General features: G+C 54.2%; 7 protein-coding genes across 7 annotated transcripts; 5 read left to right on the forward strand and 2 right to left on the reverse strand.

Moving 5' to 3' along the window:
• The first annotated feature begins 1183 nt into the window (after positions 1-1183).
• Positions 1184-3293, forward strand: SMAC4_07370 (uncharacterized protein). The gene is made up of 3 exons (XM_003347947.2): positions 1184-2071; positions 2152-2454; positions 2519-3293. Exons 1-3 carry the CDS (start codon positions 1753-1755, stop codon positions 2851-2853), a joined length of 957 nt encoding a protein of 318 aa, XP_003347995.1. The 5' UTR covers positions 1184-1752; the 3' UTR covers positions 2854-3293.
• Positions 3294-4029: 736 nt separating this feature from the next.
• SMAC4_07371 (uncharacterized protein) lies at positions 4030-5037 on the reverse strand (the record flags this gene model as incomplete). Its single annotated transcript, XM_003347948.2, has 1 exon — positions 4030-5037. One exon carries the CDS (start codon positions 5035-5037, stop codon positions 4030-4032), a length of 1008 nt encoding a protein of 335 aa, XP_003347996.2.
• Positions 5038-6330: 1293 nt separating this feature from the next.
• SMAC4_07372 (uncharacterized protein) lies at positions 6331-7869 on the forward strand. The gene is made up of 3 exons (XM_003347949.3): positions 6331-6463; positions 6615-6865; positions 6936-7869. Exons 1-3 carry the CDS (start codon positions 6386-6388, stop codon positions 7852-7854), a joined length of 1248 nt encoding a protein of 415 aa, XP_003347997.2. The 5' UTR covers positions 6331-6385; the 3' UTR covers positions 7855-7869.
• Positions 7870-8261: 392 nt separating this feature from the next.
• SMAC4_07373 (mitochondrial 37S ribosomal protein bS1m) lies at positions 8262-9885 on the forward strand (the record flags this gene model as incomplete). Its single annotated transcript, XM_003347950.3, has 1 exon — positions 8262-9885. The coding sequence occupies one exon, from the start codon at positions 8262-8264 to the stop codon at positions 9675-9677; it is 1416 nt and encodes a 471-aa protein (XP_003347998.2). The 3' UTR covers positions 9678-9885.
• Positions 9886-10174: 289 nt separating this feature from the next.
• Positions 10175-11074, forward strand: SMAC4_07374 (40S ribosomal protein eS17). The gene is made up of 3 exons (XM_003347951.2): positions 10175-10425; positions 10520-10720; positions 10812-11074. Exons 1-3 carry the CDS (start codon positions 10279-10281, stop codon positions 10905-10907), a joined length of 444 nt encoding a protein of 147 aa, XP_003347999.1. The 5' UTR covers positions 10175-10278; the 3' UTR covers positions 10908-11074.
• Positions 11075-11520: 446 nt separating this feature from the next.
• Positions 11521-12840, reverse strand: SMAC4_07375 (uncharacterized protein; the record flags this gene model as incomplete). Its single annotated transcript, XM_003347952.2, has 1 exon — positions 11521-12840. The coding sequence occupies exon 1, from the start codon at positions 12685-12687 to the stop codon at positions 11521-11523; it is 1167 nt and encodes a 388-aa protein (XP_003348000.1). The 5' UTR covers positions 12688-12840.
• A 1189-nt stretch (positions 12841-14029) lies between these two features.
• SMAC4_07376 (uncharacterized protein) lies at positions 14030-18518 on the forward strand. Its single transcript, XM_003347953.2, has 3 exons — positions 14030-16030; positions 16091-16165; positions 16217-18518. Exons 1-3 carry the CDS (start codon positions 14308-14310, stop codon positions 17962-17964), a joined length of 3546 nt encoding a protein of 1181 aa, XP_003348001.1. The 5' UTR covers positions 14030-14307; the 3' UTR covers positions 17965-18518.
• The last annotated feature ends 441 nt before the right edge of the window (positions 18519-18959 follow it).

Consider the following 18959-nt stretch of genomic DNA (forward strand, 5'->3'; position numbering starts at 1 on the left):
TGGAGACATGGGGACAACGGGGACCTCTCGTAGTCCAGAGCTTCGGGTTCTCCAGAGCAACTTTGATGAACCGGAGCGAGCGTAATCTCCCATCTCATCTCGGCCTTTGGGGTCCTGGTTCCTTGATGTGCCTCGCTTCTCCTTGTTGGTCTGGGCGTTAAGTTGGGTCACTTGGGTGAGGGTGTGTAAGTGGCGCGCTAACGCGTCGGACGTCATAGCTGAGAACTGAAGGGGGTCAATTTAAGTGCTTGCAGCTCAGCTCCTGAGCTAAAGCTTGTTCCTTGCTCTAGTAGCTGCACGTGACTTGAGAGATAAGATAAGAGCAACAACGAGAACATGGAATCTTGTGGGGCTTCTGGTGCCTGTCCGGTGGACCGTTCGTGCACGTGCCGCTCCCGCTCAAGGAGTGAACGAGTGGACATTTTCAAATCGTGCCCCTGCCTGCTTGGCGCCTTTGCTTTTTCAAACAACATGGTAACATTTCATATGCCGCTTGCCGCGCGCTTGTTGTGCAAGTGTGGATGCCCTCTTGCTTTTCGAACCTAACACCAAACCCCATTCCGTCAGACACTTGTCATGGTTCAGTTCTCAGCATTTTCCTTCCCTATTTTCCTAAACTGCACAAGTTCTTTCTTTTCGCAATCCATTCCGAAACGGGATGGGATGTTAAACAAAGAACCTACCCACTACCGATCCGGAAGCTTGAGCAACCAACAAGACAACTAATGGAGCCACGACAGCGTGCAGCGTCTTCTAAACACTGTTTGCCTTGGACATATTAGAGGTGTGGTGTCATCCATTTAGCCTGCACAAGTTGACTGACGATGCCAGACGACAGCGGGAATGCCTTCAGATTCACTCAAGACAACTCGAAGTGCACAAATCAACCTCATGGCTGTTTTCTGGAGATGACGGCTCGATTCTGCTCAGCGGGACTTTGTCGTTGCCCAATGATTTCAATTCCATATTTAGGCCAAGTCGGCCTGCTTTCCGAACCTTAAAACGTTCCTCAACACGAGTGTGACGGTCCGATTCAGCCCCAGTTCCGTTGTGGTGCATACGAGATGCCACTTGGGCAACATTGCATGACAGCCAATGATGACAGCCCAGGCGTTTTTCCCTTTTGAGAGACCTTCGCGAGCTTACAAGTATCTCGTCACACTTTTACGATTGAAGTCACGACAGACGGGATGCGGTCTATGTGTGATGTTAGAGTGATGGCAGGAGTTACCTTCGTTGTGCACTCAACCACAGCTCTCTACTATTCTTCTTTTCCCATGGATGAGCTATTCTCTTCAGTGAATCTGGATCTCTCCAAAGGCTCAAAAAGTCTCAATTCATCGACTCAGCCGCAGGTCTTATTTGTTCTCGATCCTTGCTCCACGGCAGACACTCCCGCATTAGACTTAGCGCCACATCTAATAGTCTAGCTATCTCTGGGCAGATCCCAGGGTCCTGGGTCCCGATCAGGTCTGGTCCCGGTGTCAGCATGGCCCAGCCGGCCTGTTGGTCTGCAATGTCTGGTGCCTCGAAGTGGTCCAGCCCTGTCATTACATTCAGTGTAAGCGCTAGAGGAATGATGTCGAAAGTTATATCACCGCCATGGCCCCTTCACTTCATCTTTCTTTCTGTTTTGTCTTTCTTGGTTCCTGTGGTGTTAGCCTGTCGTGTCAGTGTACATTACCTATTCCAGGACCTTCTCAATCACGGTGGTGACAGTATCCCAAACCCGAAAAGAGACGATCCCGAACAATGCCTCTCAAGTACCTTTCGCCTCTTCTTCTGGCCGGTAGTGCCACGGCCTTCGAGTTTTACGGCCTTGGTCTCAAAGCCCTCGCGGCGAACAATGCGGTCAATGCGGCCGCATCAACAGATGCCGGATACAAAGCCTGTAACTCGGTCAGCTCCGTGGTGATGTCCTGCTCCGCCGCCGGATCTATCGCCGAAAGCGTCCCCGAGGCGTCCCAGGCGGCCTGTGTCTGCTGCCAGGGCAACAGTGAGCTGGACCCGGTGTACTCGAACTGCGCCGCCTATGTCAGCACTGCTCTTCAAAACCCATCCTTGGCTTCAGGTATGACGAATCCCTCCCTCCCTCCTCATGGGCCTGCAGAAAAAGAAAAGGTTCTGTATCCTAACACCTTTCTCTCTCAGTATACGGAGCCGTATACACCGTCTGCGCCAGCTACGAGTGCGGAGCTGCAGCCGCGCCATCAACAACTAAGCCGCCATCTGCTGCGGCTACTACCTCCCGCGCCACCATTACCTCCGCCCCCGTGATTCCCACAGCATGCTCTTCCGTCGTTTCCATCGCCAGCCGCTGCGCCGGCGACGACGAGGACGAGGTCGTCTCCTGCTTGTGCCACGACACCTCGGGCAAGACCAACACCCAGGTTCAGAACTGGGCTAGCAGCTGTCTTCCCTGGGCCAAGTCGAACTCTCCTGAGGATGTAACAGGTATGTCACTAACCGACCACTCCCCGTACCCACACCAGTCACTCTTACTAACCAATTTTATCAGTGGTCGAAGTCCTCGAAACCATCTGCGCCGCCGGCGCCGGCGCCGGTTCCTCTCTCTCCGTCAAAGCCACCCAGAGCTCTGGCGGCGACGACGAATCAAGTCTTACCAACCGCCCCGCTTTCGGTCTGCCCACCGGCACTGCGAGCAGCAGCGATGTTGATGATGACGTGACGACTGCCGTCACTCAGACGAGGATCGTGGAGACGGAGGCGCCGGCTGTTTCGTCGAGCAGGTCCAGCGCGGCGGGCGCCATGATGGTTCAGCAGCCGTTGGGAGGGGTGGCTGCGTGGGTTGTTAATGGGTTGGTTGCTGTTGCTGGGTATTTGGTCGTTTAAGGGGAAGGTCACTAGGAGGAATGGCCGGTTGGGTTGGGTTGTTTTAAGAAGGTTATGGTCCGGCCAAAAGAAAGAAAGCGATATGTGAATAATGATAATGAGTTTTGGGAATTTAGTAACGGCCAGGCCAAATGGTGATAGGGAGTGGGAGGAGTTCATGTTGAGCTTCTTGCGAAAGAAATTGGCGTTGGAGTCGGTTTGGATACTACAAAGAGGAACTGAAAACAATTCCATATGTGATATTGACCCAAATGACTGGCTTGGACATGATCTTCAGCAAGGGACATGTGGTAACAACACTTACCTCTGCGCAAAGGGACCTGGATATATCTTGCTGATCTGAGCGTTCAATACATGCAGCATCGTATCGGGAAGCAAAATGTCAGTCAGATTGTTGCATGCTCTGCTCCGTTCGGTACGGTAGGTACCTACGAGTCCCGCCTTCCAACTTTCATCCCATCCCGTCTCCCATCTCTGCCCTTCATCTTCACCCAGCCACCACACCCGCTGGACCACCTCGTATAAGGTCCGGCACCGAGCCCTTAATTCCAGAGCGGTCCGTCAATTGGCCAAATGACCGAGCGGTTCCGTTCATGAAATCATTGCCGGGTGCGCGGGTATCCCGTGGTACAGTTTTCGTAGGTTTTCGCAGCTGGAGGGAGCATGGTGGTTCGGTCCCCCTAAGTCTCACTGGCTTATTTTTTCAAGCGAGACTTATCAAATGAATGTCTTGACTGTTTTGTTTGTTGACCAGAAAGGTGCTTGGTTCTGTTCGCAAGTGACGAATGAGGCGACTGTGAGAATAAGCAGCAACGTTCCCGTCCTTTTCTCCGTGCACATTGTATTTTCCATGGGTCTTGCGGCTCCGTGCGATTAGGGATAAGACCAAGATTCAATGCCAGTGACTTCAATTGCACGAGGCTTGGTATAAATGCAGTTCGAAAATGTATGTCCTTTCTAGGCGGGAACCTTTCACTTGTGGAGGCTTGCGAAGTTCGAACATCGAGAAATTAAAGAAAATTAACCATTAAGACATTGTGTCCCGTACGCCAGCTAATGTTAACCTCCATGAGTTCGCCAAAGAACTCTCCTAAATCACCGCTTTTGATCGCTACCCATATAATTTTAACCATTTAGAACCAATAACTTGCTCTCCGTCTCTTTCCTATTCCCCAATCACACACAAGACACAAACGACGAAGTATGACTCTGCCATGGGGCCTGATGAGGACTGTGATGATGATGAACCTTGGTCTTCGGTATCAGCGCCAGCTCATCCCCGCCTTTTCGCCCTGCCGGTGCATGATCCAGACAGCAATCAAAATGCTGTTGTTCCTGAGCTCCATGATCGTTTCTGTTTCCACCACCACTCTCCTCCTCAAACCGTGTAGTAACTCCCACCCCGACCTCGTGGGTGAACGAAGCGCTTACGTTTTCCATGAGTCGCATGATTTCTTCCTTGCTTTCGGTGGGGTCGATGAATTCGATTTGGTCTTCCTCATCTTCCTCTTCCTCCACTTCTTCCACTGCTGTGTGGCCCAGTATTGTCGTCGTCGTAGAAGTGGTGGTGGTGGTGGCGTTATCCAAAATCAAAAACGCTCTCTCCAAGTTGGGAAAGCTCCTGATCAGACAGAACTTGCTGTACGTCTCCCATGGTCTCCTAATCTCCGGTCTGACATGATCGATCGCCAGGTTCTTGACCAGCTCCGTGGTGTTGAGGACGTACTGGCCAAAATCCCGGGCCGTCTCGCTGTAGCCCATGGACATGATCCTCCTCTGCCTGTCCTTCTGTTCTTGTTCGAGTCCACGTCCTCCTTTCTGGTGGTGATGAAAGTCCTCTTCCTCTTCGTAATACCGCGGTATGTAAAGGATGTCTAGTTCGGGAGCAAAGTAGATGGATCCAGAAGGGTGAGTGCGCGTCCCGAAAGCTTTGGCGTAGATGCGCGAGAGCGCTTCGTGGCGGGATTCTCGGCAGACGGAGAGGATGACGGGCGGCTTGGAGGGGGTGAAGCATCGGTCTTGGGAGGGGCAGTAATGGATTTCGAGGATGCGAGGGTGGCAGGAGGCTTGCCAGATTGCGAGGCGGAGCTCGGTGGGGAGGAATGGGAAGAGGGTGAAGGCCCTTGGGGCAGTGGTGGGAGCGGTTTCGTCCATGGTGAGTGTATTGTGACTCAGGTCGGACATGAGGTTTGTTTGCTTGTCTGTTTCGAGCCTTATTGCATCACTGAGTGGTATGGTACAGTATGGCGAGGCTTGTGGTCGTGATATGGAGGAAGTGGTAAAGAGAAAGGAGACCTCGAGAAGAAAAATGGAAGAAGGAGGCGGAAGGTAAAGTAGAAGTGAGCAGCGTCAACCCAGGCAAGATATATGACCACGGGACTCGAAACCTAAACCTGACAACATACTATTCGACCGAAACAAAACCTTTTGCGTTCTAGAATAAGGTTTTTGTGGGGATTGTGTCCGGGGTATTCTCGTCACAACTGTTTAGTGCTTGAGTCAATGGATATCGCCAGGGTTGGTCATGGACGCAGCCGAGGCCGGAGTGATGAAGGAGCGAGCAATGAGACGGGCAGTCCGGGCCCAGACGACAATGGGCGTTTGGCTATTATAGACCGTTTCATTGTCATCTCGTTTGGCTATGCTATGCCACGGCCAATTCGGTTGAACGAGCTGAGGCCCTGCGCTGTGACGGTGAGGACGGCCCAACCAGCAATGGATGTTCACTGACTGTGACTTTGTTGCTCCTTCGATGACCTCAGGTCCATGTGTAAACCAACGGAAACGGTAACGCGCCGCACTGATCAGCGTTGAGACACATCATCGCCGCCCATGGCTGGCCAACTAGCCAACTCGGATTTGCCAGGGGCTGCTCTCCCGACTTTGACCATCTTTGTCTTTGCCCAAACTGTTGGCTTACATGAGATGAACGAAGTACTCTTCTCACTTATCTCGGTCATTCGGCATGAAGATATCCTGCCATGCGTCTGTGTCCCTACAATGCAACCGTGGCAGGGGAACAGTTAGACCCGGCCGTGGATCGGAATTGCATCTTTGCGTCGAGTCTAGCGCACACATGGGAATGCGAGATGTGAAGCGCTTTGTGCATTGGGAGAAAAATTCAGCAAAAAGTTGGCATGTGCATGGCCAAAAAGACTCCAAAGTCGTATGACAGTTGAGAATGCCAAGAAACGGCCGTTGTCTGATGTCGTAAACAAAAAGTCCAGGGGCTTCAAAGTTCCACTTTTGATTTATCGCAAAATCGGAAAGTAGGCCACCCTTCAGCAGCGCGGAACGATACCTGGGTGGGCAGGCCTGAACCCTGAAGACAAGGCGGGTTGGCGGGGAACGTCGATCCATGCCCAAACTCGACTTGTCAAGGGGTGGGGTCGGGCCATTGGTCCCATGTTTTTTTCTCCAATTCGATGCGCATGCAAGGCTCCAACAGTTCTCTGCATCCATCCACGGACCTCGTGAGGGACCTGAGCTGCAGCCTGCTTGTGCCTTTTTGACCTCCTCCTCGCTGCGGAGAATGTCGATTGTTCAAAGGATGGCTTCAAACAAGGCTTCCTCGGCTGCGCTCACCTTTGAGCTGGTCGCCAAATGCTCCGTAAGTGGAAGTACGAGTCTGTTGTTCTGGAACCCGAAGCCTGGGAATATGAAGGTCTCCATACGGCTGGATACTATCAAGTCCTGTCCGTATAAGTGGGATCTCCGCAACGGATGTCTGTTACTAACCTCAACACATACTATGGAACTAGACAACAAGGGCCCGCGCTTCCATCTTGACTCTTCCCCATGGACCCGTCAACCTCCCCATCTTCATGCCCGTGGCTACTCAGGCCTCTCTGAAGGGCATCACCCCGGAGCAACTTGAGAGCACAGGATGCCGCCTTTGTCTCAACAATACCTACCATCTAGGATTGAAGCCTGGTCAGGAGGTTCTCGATGCTGTTGGCGGCGCTCACAAACTCCAGGGCTGGAAGCACAACCTGTTGACCGACAGTGGAGGGTATGCATGCGCCTTGTTGTAACCAGTGGTTTAAGTGCCGACGCCTTGCTAACTTGACTTTCTCGTTCAGTTTCCAAATGGTATCTCTCCTTAAGCTCGCAAAGGTCACCGAAGAAGGAGTTCGATTCCTCTCTCCCCACGATGGGTCGCCCATGCTCCTCACCCCCGAACACTCAATGAGCCTTCAAAACTCGATTGGATCCGACATTATGATGCAGCTTGACGACGTCTTGGTGACCACTCACCCGGACAAGGCCCGTATGCGTGAGGCCATGGAGCGCAGTGTACGCTGGCTGGACCGCTGCATCAAGGCTCACAAGAATCCCGACCGCCAAAATCTGTTTTGCATCATCCAGGGTGGTTTGGACTTGGAGATGCGCAGGGAGTGCTGCCGTGAAATGGTGGCCCGCGACACCCCAGGCATTGCCATCGGAGGTCTCAGTGGTGGTGAGGCCAAGGACGATTTCTGCAAGGTCGTGGCCGCATGCACAGAGCTTCTTCCCGAGTTGAAGCCTCGCTATGTCATGGGTATTGGCTACCCTGAAGACCTGGTCGTCAGCACTGCTTTGGGAGCCGATATGTTCGACTGCGTCTGGCCTACACGTACGGCGCGGTTCGGCAATGCCATCACGAAGCACGGTGTGCTCAACATGAAGAAGGAACAGTATGCCAAAGACTTTGGACCGATCGAGGACGGCTGCGGGTGCCCATGCTGCAGGCCTGTCGACCAAGAGGGAGCCATCGGCGTCACAAGGGCGTTTGTGCATCATAATTCGGCCAAGGAAACGGTGGCAGCACACCTGCTGACCATTCACAACGTGTGGTATCAGCTGCATCTCATGGGAGGTGCCAGGGACGCCATTATTGCCGACAAGTTCCCGGCCTTTGTTAAAGAGTTCTTCAACAACCTATACCCAGATAGAAAGAGCTACCCGTCGTGGGCTGTAAACGCTCTGAAGACCGTAGGTATTGACTTGTTTGAAAGCTAAGACCGCTTGGAACTTGGTTCAAACTCTCCACACTCTCTTTCTGTTACTTGCGCGTATCACGAGTGATTGTCCATGTAAAGCTGCGCGAGTAGCTACCTGTTGGCTGAGCGTAGGTCCTGTTGTATCTTACTTGTACATTCGTAGATTCAGGGTTAGGGCTGTTGATGTTGATTGCTTGGCGTTTATTTCACGGCCCCGCTTGTGCCGGCCCAGAGAGCCAGCTACCCGGCCCGCCTGGCCAATGCGCCAATATGCGCATGCGACTGAGCAACAGAACACGGTCCGAGCTTTGAATTTTCGCGGACTTGAGTCCTCCATCACGGCGATCAACGTCCCCACGAGCCGTGCCAAACCTCGACGCCCGTCAACCGAAGCCACCGGCATCTCGACGGCACCTCGAATACACGATGGCTTCCTCCCGGAGTTTGTCGCCCGGAGGCGCGCTCCTCCGTTCCTCGCGCATGTTCTCGCTGCCTCAGCCGATTCCCCCTCCGCCCAGCAACAAGCTTTCGCAGAACAACGAGAAAACGCCCACCGAAGCGTTTCCGACTCAGCAGGTCCTAGCCACCTTTGAATCTTCCCGCGCTCGTGGAGATTGGGGTCTGAAGCGCCCGCTCCCCCTCAGGTTAACAACCACCAGCACGTATGGCATGGTCAAGGTCAAGGAGATGGACTCGATCGAAGAGATTACCGACTTCGCTTCCGGCACCCAGCACGGCCTTACGCTCAAGAAGTTCCAAGCCCTCAACATCCCCATCAGCACACCATCCGAAGTCAGCGATCCTTCCCGACTTTTCCGCCCCGTCCAGCGGTCCGTCTTCGAGGCCGACACCGATGTTACCGCTTTCAGCCCGGACGAGCAAATCCAGGAAGCCGAAAAGAGATGGAAGTTCAGTGGCCCTTGGCTGGCCGGCATGACCCCCGGCGAGTTCAGGGATTACCTCGCCAAGACCGTCAGACCAAAGCGCGCCGAGTTCCGTAAATTCATTCAGAAGAAGCTTGCGGCTCAGAAGACGGAGGCCGTGAACAGGGAGCTGCAGGAGACGGCTGCACTGAGGGGCGATGCGGTTGCGGAGACACAGAAGCCGTTCAAGCCGGAGTCCATTTCGGATGAGGAGGTGACCGAATACCTGCGCCGCCTGCGCAACGATAACCAGCTGCTCTACGATTTGGTCGGCCAGTTCTTGGATCTTGCACCGCTCAAGCCTCCTCAGGCTGCTGAAGCGCGTCACCAGAACTCCTTGATGATCAACTTGCGCGCAACCGACAGCCCGTACGGTGGACGCGGTCCTCCCATCACCCACCCCTCGGCCGGTATCTCATATCTCCGTACTGCGGCCTACCTTGACAACCACCCGATCTATGGACCGCAAAAGAGCCACCCGCCCGTCATGGCTAGAGTGCTCAAGCCGCGCAGGGGAGGTCTCGGACAGGATGCCAAGGTTGGTGTTGCTGGCTTCGTCGCCGACGGACCACTTGGCTCAGGCCACAGCAACATGAAGGGCAACGCCGTTGTTGAGAAGTTCGATCCCTCCATTGAAGGCGGTGCCAAGATTTGGGTCAACGTTGAGAAGGCGACAGTCGACTCGGCTGGCCGGGTACAGCTGATTGTCAATGATGCCAAGGCCACGGATGTCCTTATCGCCAAAGAGTTGACCGGCGAGACGACAGAGCGCATCTTCGGTTCTGCTCCCACGCGCCAGGAAAAGCAATTCAAGAGGATTTCTTTGACTGCTGCTAGGCTTAGGGGCAAGTACGAGAACCCCGACTCGTCCTCCAACCCCCCTACCATGTCGGGCTCGACTGGCTATGGTCTCCAGTAAGCCGGTCCTTAAGCAGAAGTGGGAACACGAATGCTTTCCGGCGGACAGTCAATGAGATACCCACAATCTGGCAAGAACCTGAAAGGATGCGGTCGGGGTATTTGTACACTGTAGATGCGGATGCATGATGAGAATACGTACCGCCCCCTCGCAAGCCAGTCATAAACTGGCATTCACTGTAACATTCGAAATGTGTAAAATATAAAGCGATTATGAAGATCTCGATGATGGGCTATGCTGGCAATTACCGAATCAAGCGGTCTAGGACAATGTGTTGTTATTGCCTGAGAATAAATAACCGTCACTGTGGAATTAAGGAAGCATCCGCGGATCGATTCAGGGGCCGACAATGGGTGTAAACAATTGGGGTCACGTGCCCGGGCGGGCCAAGACCAGCCACATCCAGTATCAGCCACAGGAGGCTTAAGTGCGTGCCCTAACGGCCAAACCTGGGCGTGCACTGACCCCACAACCCGCCCCGACTCGGATATTGCCAGACCAGAAAAGTTCGACATCGTGTTTGTTCACGTCTTCTTGTCCTTGACAACGTAACCCGTCAACTCCCCTCCTTCAGCAGCAAAGCAGCAGCAAAGCCGGCAAAATGGGTCGCGTTCGTACCAAGACTGTCAAGAAGTCCGCCAAGGTCATCATTGAGCGGTACTACCCCAAGTTGACTCTCGACTTCGAGACCAACAAGCGCATCTGCGATGAGATCGCCATCATTGCCTCCAAGCGCCTCCGCAACAAGGTGCGTTTTCTGCGAAGAGGGTCCAGAGATGGGCCGGAAAAGGAGACAGGCGGAAGGGGGATGGACGGTAAAGCTAACCTGGTTAACCAAATAGATTGCCGGCTACACCACTCACTTGATGAAGCGTATCCAGCGTGGCCCCGTCCGCGGTATCTCCTTCAAGCTGCAGGAGGAGGAGCGTGAGCGCAAGGATCAGTACGTTCCCGAGATCTCCGCTCTCGACTTCACCCAGAACTCCGAGAGCGGTCAGCTCGACGTCGACACCGAGACCAAGGACCTCCTCAAGCACCTCGGCGTAAGTTTTCACCATCACCTCGGTTCTAGCATCTGGCGCGCATGTGGCCATGGTAAGGATTCAATTTGTCTGACTTCATACCCTCAAACAGTTCGACTCCATCCCCGTCAACGTCATCCCCGTTACCCAGGCCCAGCCTGTCGAGCGCGGCCGCCGCTTCGGTGGTGACCGTCCCCGCCGCGACTAAATGTCGCTCGGTCGACGATAACCAAAATAACAATGGAAATCGGGCGTTGGATCACGCACAACGGTGGTGTCGGTCCCTGGGTTGGTGTTCGGCGTCTATCTGGAACATGGTAGTGAGAACATCATAGGTCACATCTGCGAAACCAAATGCGATCTGGTTGCCCACAAAAGGTGTCGCTGACTCTCTTGGTGTAATGCCGGAGACGACGCTTGATTGCCAATTCTCTTCCCGTCCTCGCATGGGATTGTGGTGCCTGGTGTGATGTGTCTCCGTGGTGAAGATTATGTTGATGGGCTGGGTTGGGACCTTTTTGGGGTGGTTTGGGACAGGTGATAGGATGGGAGTTCGCTTCCACTGCCGGTTCTCGGATCACCGCCAACAAGGTACGCTCAGTCCTTGTGATATGCTAACTCGCAGCGTTCCTTTGCCCTCGTGGCTTGAACTCTTATCGGATGCGCTTCTGAGCGTGTACTTGGGCTTCACGTTCTTGCTGGGTCAAATGAAAAGAACTAAACTTTGGGTGGGTATCTATAAACGTAGATCTGTAAATGCGATATTGTCCTGGTTCTGCCCAGATTCTGACTCGCAACGTAAATGTCTTCCTTTGTGTGGACTACATCGTTATTTGGATGCGTCCGGACATATAGTCATTAATATCATCATCATCGCTCTCTTCACTTTCGCTCTCACTGTCATCCTTCTTCGTAGTCTCCTGCTTCTTGGCACCAGTGCCGAACGTAGGCTTATGACCTTCAACCATATGGTGAGCATCTTCAGCAGAGCCCTTCTTCCGAGACGTGGAAGACGGCTTCGTGTGATCGGGTGCCTTTGCTGGACCAGTCGTTGGCTTCTCCCGGATTGTAACGTCAACACCTTGACCGGCCAGCAGCCTATCAAGTTTACCGCCGCCCTGGCCTCTCTCAACAGCCAAAGCGTCAGCGTCTCTTTGCATCTGCGCAGCCTTATCCGCAATCTCGGTCTTTCTGTTGAGATCCAGTCTCGCCAGGTCAAACGCCAGTTTCTCCTCCGCCTCTTTGATGCTTGTCGCCTTGCCTTTGGCCTTGTCCTCTGCGGTCTGTTTCTCTTGCGCCGCCGCCGCCAGCTTCTTCTTCTTCTCCTCCCTCAACTCAACCTTGACCACCCTCCTCCCCGTCTCCAAATCCGTCACGTAACTCGGATTATCCAGCTGCACTTTTACGTAAAGCGCCCTAACCGCGCACTCGTCGCTGCACCACTTATTCAGATCTTCTGTTTTCGCAATATTGCCCGTCCGCATGATGATCTTGTACTCCCCCTCGTAATTCCTCTTCTTCCTCGGACAGAGCACATAGCCGCATGCGCCCAAGCAGTTGCGCTCCTCGATTAACTCGAGGTATTCCGTGGGCGTGAAGTCCTTGATTAAAGACAGGAACTGGGCGGTGTCCTGGGGAGAAGGGTTGCTTGCCGAAAGGGGGAGGTTATTGTGAGGGTGGAGGTGGGCAGGAGAGCGCAGGGTGGGGAAGCTGGATAACAGCTCGATGGTCTCGAGAGGGATGGTGGGCTTGAGCTCGGTGGCGGATAAGCGTTGCAGGAGGAGGGCTTGTTCGTGGGCGAGCTGCTGCTCGCGCGGTAGCGAGGTGAGGTCGGGGATGGAGACGGGGAGGAGTGCCGGGGGGACGTAGTCCCTGTTTGCATGCTGTTGATGCGTTTCTTCTGGCAGTTGGGAAAAGCCGGGTTGGTGGGTGGTTTTCTTGAGGATTGATTTGGGTGCCGGTTTTGAGGCTGGTGGTGATGAAGTCATTTTGGCTGGTGTTTAAACGTTTGTTGAAATGTCCGAGGTAACTCTTAAGCTGCGTTGACGGTCCTTGTGCTTGATCGGCCGAGGTTGATTTGAAGAGTCGGGCAATGGTCTTTTTGCTTTTGTCGCAAAGCTGATGTCTTCAGTTGTGAGGCAATGTTGTTTTGAAGAAACGTCCGTCCAAAATGGAAGCTTCCACGCAATGATGGAATGGCCGATAAGATAATCACTGAACTGAATGATTCCATCCCGGCAGGCAACAACATGGGCAAATGAGTCCCACGTGCAATCTTGAGCTGCCTCCACAGAAGAGCTCGGAAAGGGAGCAATCCTTGTCATGTACTGCCTCATTGTTGAGGATGACAGGATGGCAGTGCTTAGGTTTCTTGGATGATGGATACGTTGGCTTCCTGAACCTTATGCATGATGATGATGAGGAGGAAGCTCAAACATTGGTTCCCGTTGTTGACAAGACAAATTGTAATGTTTGGAATTAAACTCAAGAGGTATCCCTCGGTTTCATCTCGCTCTTTGGGTCGAATGCTGCATGGCAAAACATGTCTGAAAAGGTTGCATCATCCAACGCATTCATGTAAGCCATGATCCCAGCTCTTCCCGGACGTACATGCGTGCATCTTGAACCTCCTGCTTCTGGCTTTGATTCATCATGCCCGGTCTCAGATATTAGACATCAGTGTCTTTATATGCATATTTCACGGAAACCCCAATATCTCAGACTGTTGGAAAGTTTAATGCAGCGTCGAAGTGAGCATCAAGTACCCCATAGCATATACCTACAGCTACAGGTGCTCACGTCGAAGTTGGAGCTAGTGAGTTCAGCTTAACTTCGTTAGGTGAACGTATTACATCCCCGGTCAGAAGATCACACAGATTATAGACCTGGGAGCATCTCACAAAGTTTCCGATACGAGAAGGAGCATATGACTTGAGGTGACCATCAAAGAGAAAGAAACGGAGTTCGGAGCAAGTCCAGTGATCCGGCGGCGTAGCAACAATTGTTAAAGTGGAAACACTCGGAGCCCCCCAGTGCGACAGCAGGGACGGCCCAGTCCATCGTTAGCTAGCACTGTCCAATCCAGAGAGGTGCCCGCCTATCGCCTGATGCGTTCAATGCGCTGCCTCTCCATCAATGGTGCCAGTGAGTGCCGCCTTGTGCTGTCACTACTGCTTCCGCTTATGCTCGAGGTGTTTCTTTCCCCGCGTCATCCCGGGGCTTGATTCACTGCCACCGACAGAAGCCATTCATTCTCTCTTCACAACTTCCACTTCAAGCTTCATCAAAGTGGCGGGTCTCCGGCAACCGAATCTCCAAACACATGGGCTTCGCTGTCGCCCTCCACATTCGCACTTCAACAAGACGACTTTAACACCAACTATCTATTCAATTCACACCAACTAACACTCGTGCTACCTACCTGACGCTAGGACGACGTCTGTCTGATTGCAGCTTACCTACCAAGTACCTTACTGCTGCTGCCTCCTGCGCAGGGCCCGCCCCGCACTCACTCTCACGCAACTCACCCCCCAAATCTTACCTTGACCCGACTTCGACACAACGACTCCCCCGACCGCTTGGGTTGATTTCCCAATTGCAGCATCATCATGTCGTTGTTCAAGGTCAAGGCCATCTTCGAGTACGCCTCGCCCCATGAGGACGATCTCAACTTCCCCGCCGGCCAGATCATCACCGTGACCGACGAGGAGGATGCCGATTGGTATGGCGGAGAATACGTCGACGACGCCGGTGTCAAGCAAGAGGGCATCTTCCCTCGCAACTTCGTCGAACGCTACGAGCCCCAAGCTCCGCCCCGCCCAACAAGACCAACCCGCGCCGCCAAGAAGGAGCCCGAACATGTCGCCGCTCCCGAGCAAGTAGTCTCCCCGGAGCCCGAGCATGCTCCTGAACCAGTGCGCTCGCCATCGCCTACTCCTGCTGCTTCCGCTGCTCCGCCTGTGCCTGCACCTGTACCCGCTGCCGAACCCCCGGCGCCCAAGCCCGCTCCGCCCGCACAGGCATCCGCTCCCCCGCCGCCGGTTCCGCAGGCAGTTCCGCAGCCTGCCGAAGCTCCGAGAGTGCTGTCTCCGCCTCCCAAGCCCGCCCCTACACAACAGCAGCAACAGCAACCCAAGCCCGGCGGACCTCCCCCCGTCGCCGAGAAGCCCTCGAGCTTCAAGGACCGTATTGCCGCCTTCAACAAAGCCGCGGCCCCTCCTCCTGCTCCCTTCAAGCCTACCGGTTTGAGTTCTGGCGCCAACTTCATCAAGAAACCCTTTGTTGCGCCTCCTCCCAGCAGAAATGCTTACATCCCCCCTCCGCAGCAAGCTCCTGTTGCCAAAATCTACCGCCGCGATGAGGATCCGGAGGTCAGGGAACAAGAGGCTCAAGTCCAGGAGAATGCTGCCAGGGCAGGTCTCGTCCCCGGTGCTGCCTCAAACGAGGGAGAGGCCGAGGAGGACCAGCCGAAGCCGCTCAGTCTCAAGGAGCGCCTGGCCCTTCTGCAGAAGCAGCAGATGGAGACGGCTGCTCGACATGAGGCTAAGAAGGAAAAGCCCAAGAAGCCTGTCAAGAAGAAGGTTGAGACCCACGAAGCCGCCGAGGAGGGCGAACCTGCCGCCGTACCCCTCGAAAGACACGACACCGAAGAAACTGTCAGAAAGTCAATAGATGAGTCTCACCAACCACGTGCGCCAGCACCCAGGCGCAAGTCAAACTTCGGCGTTGAGCCCAATGATGGCAACGAGGCCGACATGTCTGGCGCCGGCGAGACAACGGAAGGGCAAGAGGATCTGACCGAAAAGGAGGAGGTTGAAGAGCACAAGCATGTTGCTACCGCCGCCAAGCAGGACGATACCAGGCTTGATCAGGAAGAGGACGACGAAGAGGAGGAAGAGGAGGAAGAAGAAGAAGAGGAAGATATTGACCCGGAGGTCCGGCGTAGGGAGGAACTGCGTGCTAGAATGGCCAAGATGTCAGGCGGCATGGGTTTGCCCGGAATGCCTGGCATTTCCCTTTTCGGCGGCCCGCCTCCTATGCTGCCCAAGAAGAAGAAGCCCGTTCCTGAGAAGGTGGAGGAATCTGAAGAACAGCCCACTTCTCCGGTTCAGCGTGCGCCTCCTATCCCGACCATGATGGCTCTTCCTGGTATGTCCCGGGTACCGGAACCTGTGCGTTCCCCTGAAGCCGAGGAGCCCCGTTCACCGTTGCATGCGCCGCCGCCGCCTGCTCGTCCTCCTCAGCAGGCTGAGCCGGAGCAGCCGGTGTCTGAAGAGGAAGAAGAGGAAGAGGAGGAGACTGAGGCCCCTACACCGCATCAGGCACCGTCATGTAAGTCCCGGACATTTAGTTACCTTGTCAACTGACCATGCTAACTCTAAGTAATGACAGTGCCTTCGAGGGATCCCGGTGTACCGCCTCCTGTGCCCGGTGGAAGACCAGCTCCGCCTCCTGTTCCTACCGAGGGTAAGCTTATTCGTTCATACGAGTTGTGAATAACCTATTAACTTGGTGCAGCCCGTCCTCCTCCCCTGCCTCCGACTGCATCGGCCACATTCTCGCCCAGTGAAGGCTCTGCATCGGATGACGAGCTATCGGAAAGACCACAGGATGAGTCTGATACTCCGCGCCCCGCTGAGACGTCGCGTACCACCCGGGCTCCGCCGCCCCTTCCGGCTCTTGCTCCGCCGACACCGCAGATGCCTCCTCCGCCCGTATCACCGCCAACCTCACCAGGTATCGCACAGGGTAGACGCCAGTCGTACTACGAGGCATCACCCATGTCCCCTCCGCTCCCTCCTGCTTCACCGTCAGCCAAGGGTGAAAGTCGCTTGCCTCCTCCGATTCCCGGTATGGTCCCGATGACCCGGGCTCCTCCCCCTCCCCCGGCAGCACCACCAAGGACGCCGACTACGGAATCTTTCCATCAACGCCAACCCTTGTCTCCCGGAAGGGCCAATGACAACGAAGAAGTGGAAGCAGAGATTACCGAGTACGAAGGTGATTACGATACGGACATTGCTTCCTCTGTTCCCCATAAGGATGCACTGAAGTCTCACCAACGTGATGCGAGCTTTGATGGCCCCACGTCGCCACGGTCACCCGTGTCCCGCCCACCTCCTCTTCCCCCGACATCACCACCGAGAGCCGGCCCCCCTCCTGTTCCACTCATGTCTCCAGTAGAGACCCGTAAGTCTGTCGACGTGCCACGTGCGGCGCCTCCACCTCCTCCGATGCAAGAGATGCCTAGGTACGAGGAAGGGGACTTCGACCCCTACAACTACTCATTGCCGACTCACGGAACGTCCTCGATACCCTCATTCCCCTTGCCCACTTCGCCTCTGTCTGAGCCATACTCTCCTCAAAACACAAGAGCTCCTCCCCTGGGACCTCCCGGCAGTGGTCGCCCTTCAACCCGACAGTCGATGGATGTTGCGCGTTCCAATGTCCGGCGGTCGGTAGATGTGACGCGGCCGTCAATGGAGTCAGGCTTCGTTGCTAACGACATCGACCTGGCCAGCCAGTCGACTTGGTGGCTGCAGCCCAACAGCCTTCCTCCACCGCTTCACGGACGCAAGGATATCCTCCATGAGTCTGAGGAGTCTACTGCTTCCGATCCCCACTCCGGCAAGACCATCGTTACCCGCGACATTTACGTCTTGTTCCAGGATTACTCCCAGACCGTGATCACCGTTCGCTTCAACCCTCATGATCCGGCCGACGTTGAGCTCGAGCAGCGTCACGAACCCCCGCCCCGTACTTTGCGTCAAGACCAGCTTGAACAGAGCTACGAGCGTTTCGGACGCGCCATCAGTGAGGCCGTGTCTGGCAGGAAGGACACTGTCGTCGGCGATGGCACTCCCCAAGCGCTGATCTTCGAACTTCTCCGCCCCTTCAAGGACGCCCTCCTGCCCGTCGGCACGCGCGCTTACGGCGCCCTGGTGTACTCCAACCTGGCCAACGCGAGCACCACTCAAAACGACGAGATCCGGCCCGGCGACATCATCTCCATCAGAAACGCAAAGTTCCAGGGCAAGCACGGCGCCATGCATGCCAAGTATACCATGGAGGTCGGCAAGCCGGACCACGTCGGTATCGTGGCCGAGTGGGATGGCACCAAGAAGAAGGTCAGGGCTTGGGAGCAAGGACGGGAGAGCAAGAAGGTCAAGGTCGAGAGCTTCAAGCTTGATGATTTGAGGTCTGGCGAGGTCAAGATCTGGAGAGTCATGCCCAGGAGCTGGGTCGGCTGGGAGGGAGGAAACTAGGATTAGGATTCCTCATTGACCAGTGGGCCGTTGACAACGACGCTCGATCTTGATGGACGTTTGTATGGGGCTGAAATAAGGAGGAGGACTGAGAGATCCAGTGGAATTGGCGGTCTGTTGGGTGTTTTGGTGAGGGTTGTAGGTTCTGACCATTGGTGATGGTACGGTTGGCACGGAGAGAAGATTTGGTCCTTTGAAGTTACAGTTGCTCTTTGCCCCTGTTTCTTCTTTGTCGTTGGGTTTTGGAGCCCTCATTTTGCCTGTAAGTATTTTGCGTGTTTTGTTTGGTTGTAAGGCGGCAGAAGGAGAGCAAAGCAGCAGGTGGAAGTGAGAGATGGAAGAATTAAAGTCTTTATTACAGTTATTCACACACTAGTACAAACTCAAAGTCATAATAAGTTCTTCATCCTCCCTCAATACATACTACAAAACAAAACACACCACAACAAACAGAACAATGGTAGCTACAGCAACAGCAATTTTTTTATTTACTTCGCGTATTTAGCTTCTCTAGCATATAGTCTTTGTTTAGTTTTCGTTCCATTACTTTCTACCTCCACTGGCATCATCGTCCGTCCCTCCAAGTTTGTGGTGACACCCAACTACCTGTCCATCCGGTGTTACACAGCCGGTTCTGGTTCTGGTGACAGTCGGCCAACCGAGACATAGTTAAAAGGAGGCCTGCTAAGAAATGTCGAAGAGGTTCAAACAAAAGAGGACGGTAAAAGGAGAATAATCAAGTCAAGTACCTTATGTACATGAAACTGACAGAAGGGGGGATGACAGAAGAGAAAGGAAAAAGAAAAGAAGGAAAGAAGGAAAGAGCAAGTGTTGAGAAAAAAAATAAAAAATCTGAAAGTGAAAGCGGAAAAATCTTGATCAAAACCCAGGGGAGTCATTTATGGTAGGCGTTTCAAACAGTACATTACAATTGACCAAACATTATCTGAAGTATATCATGGTAAACAGTCACTATCTATCAATGAGCATTTCAA

The sequence above is a fragment of the Sordaria macrospora genome, chromosome 3 (assembly GCF_033870435.1).
Source record: "Sordaria macrospora chromosome 3, complete sequence".
In the NCBI taxonomy this organism is placed as follows: Eukaryota; Fungi; Ascomycota; class Sordariomycetes; order Sordariales; family Sordariaceae; genus Sordaria; species Sordaria macrospora.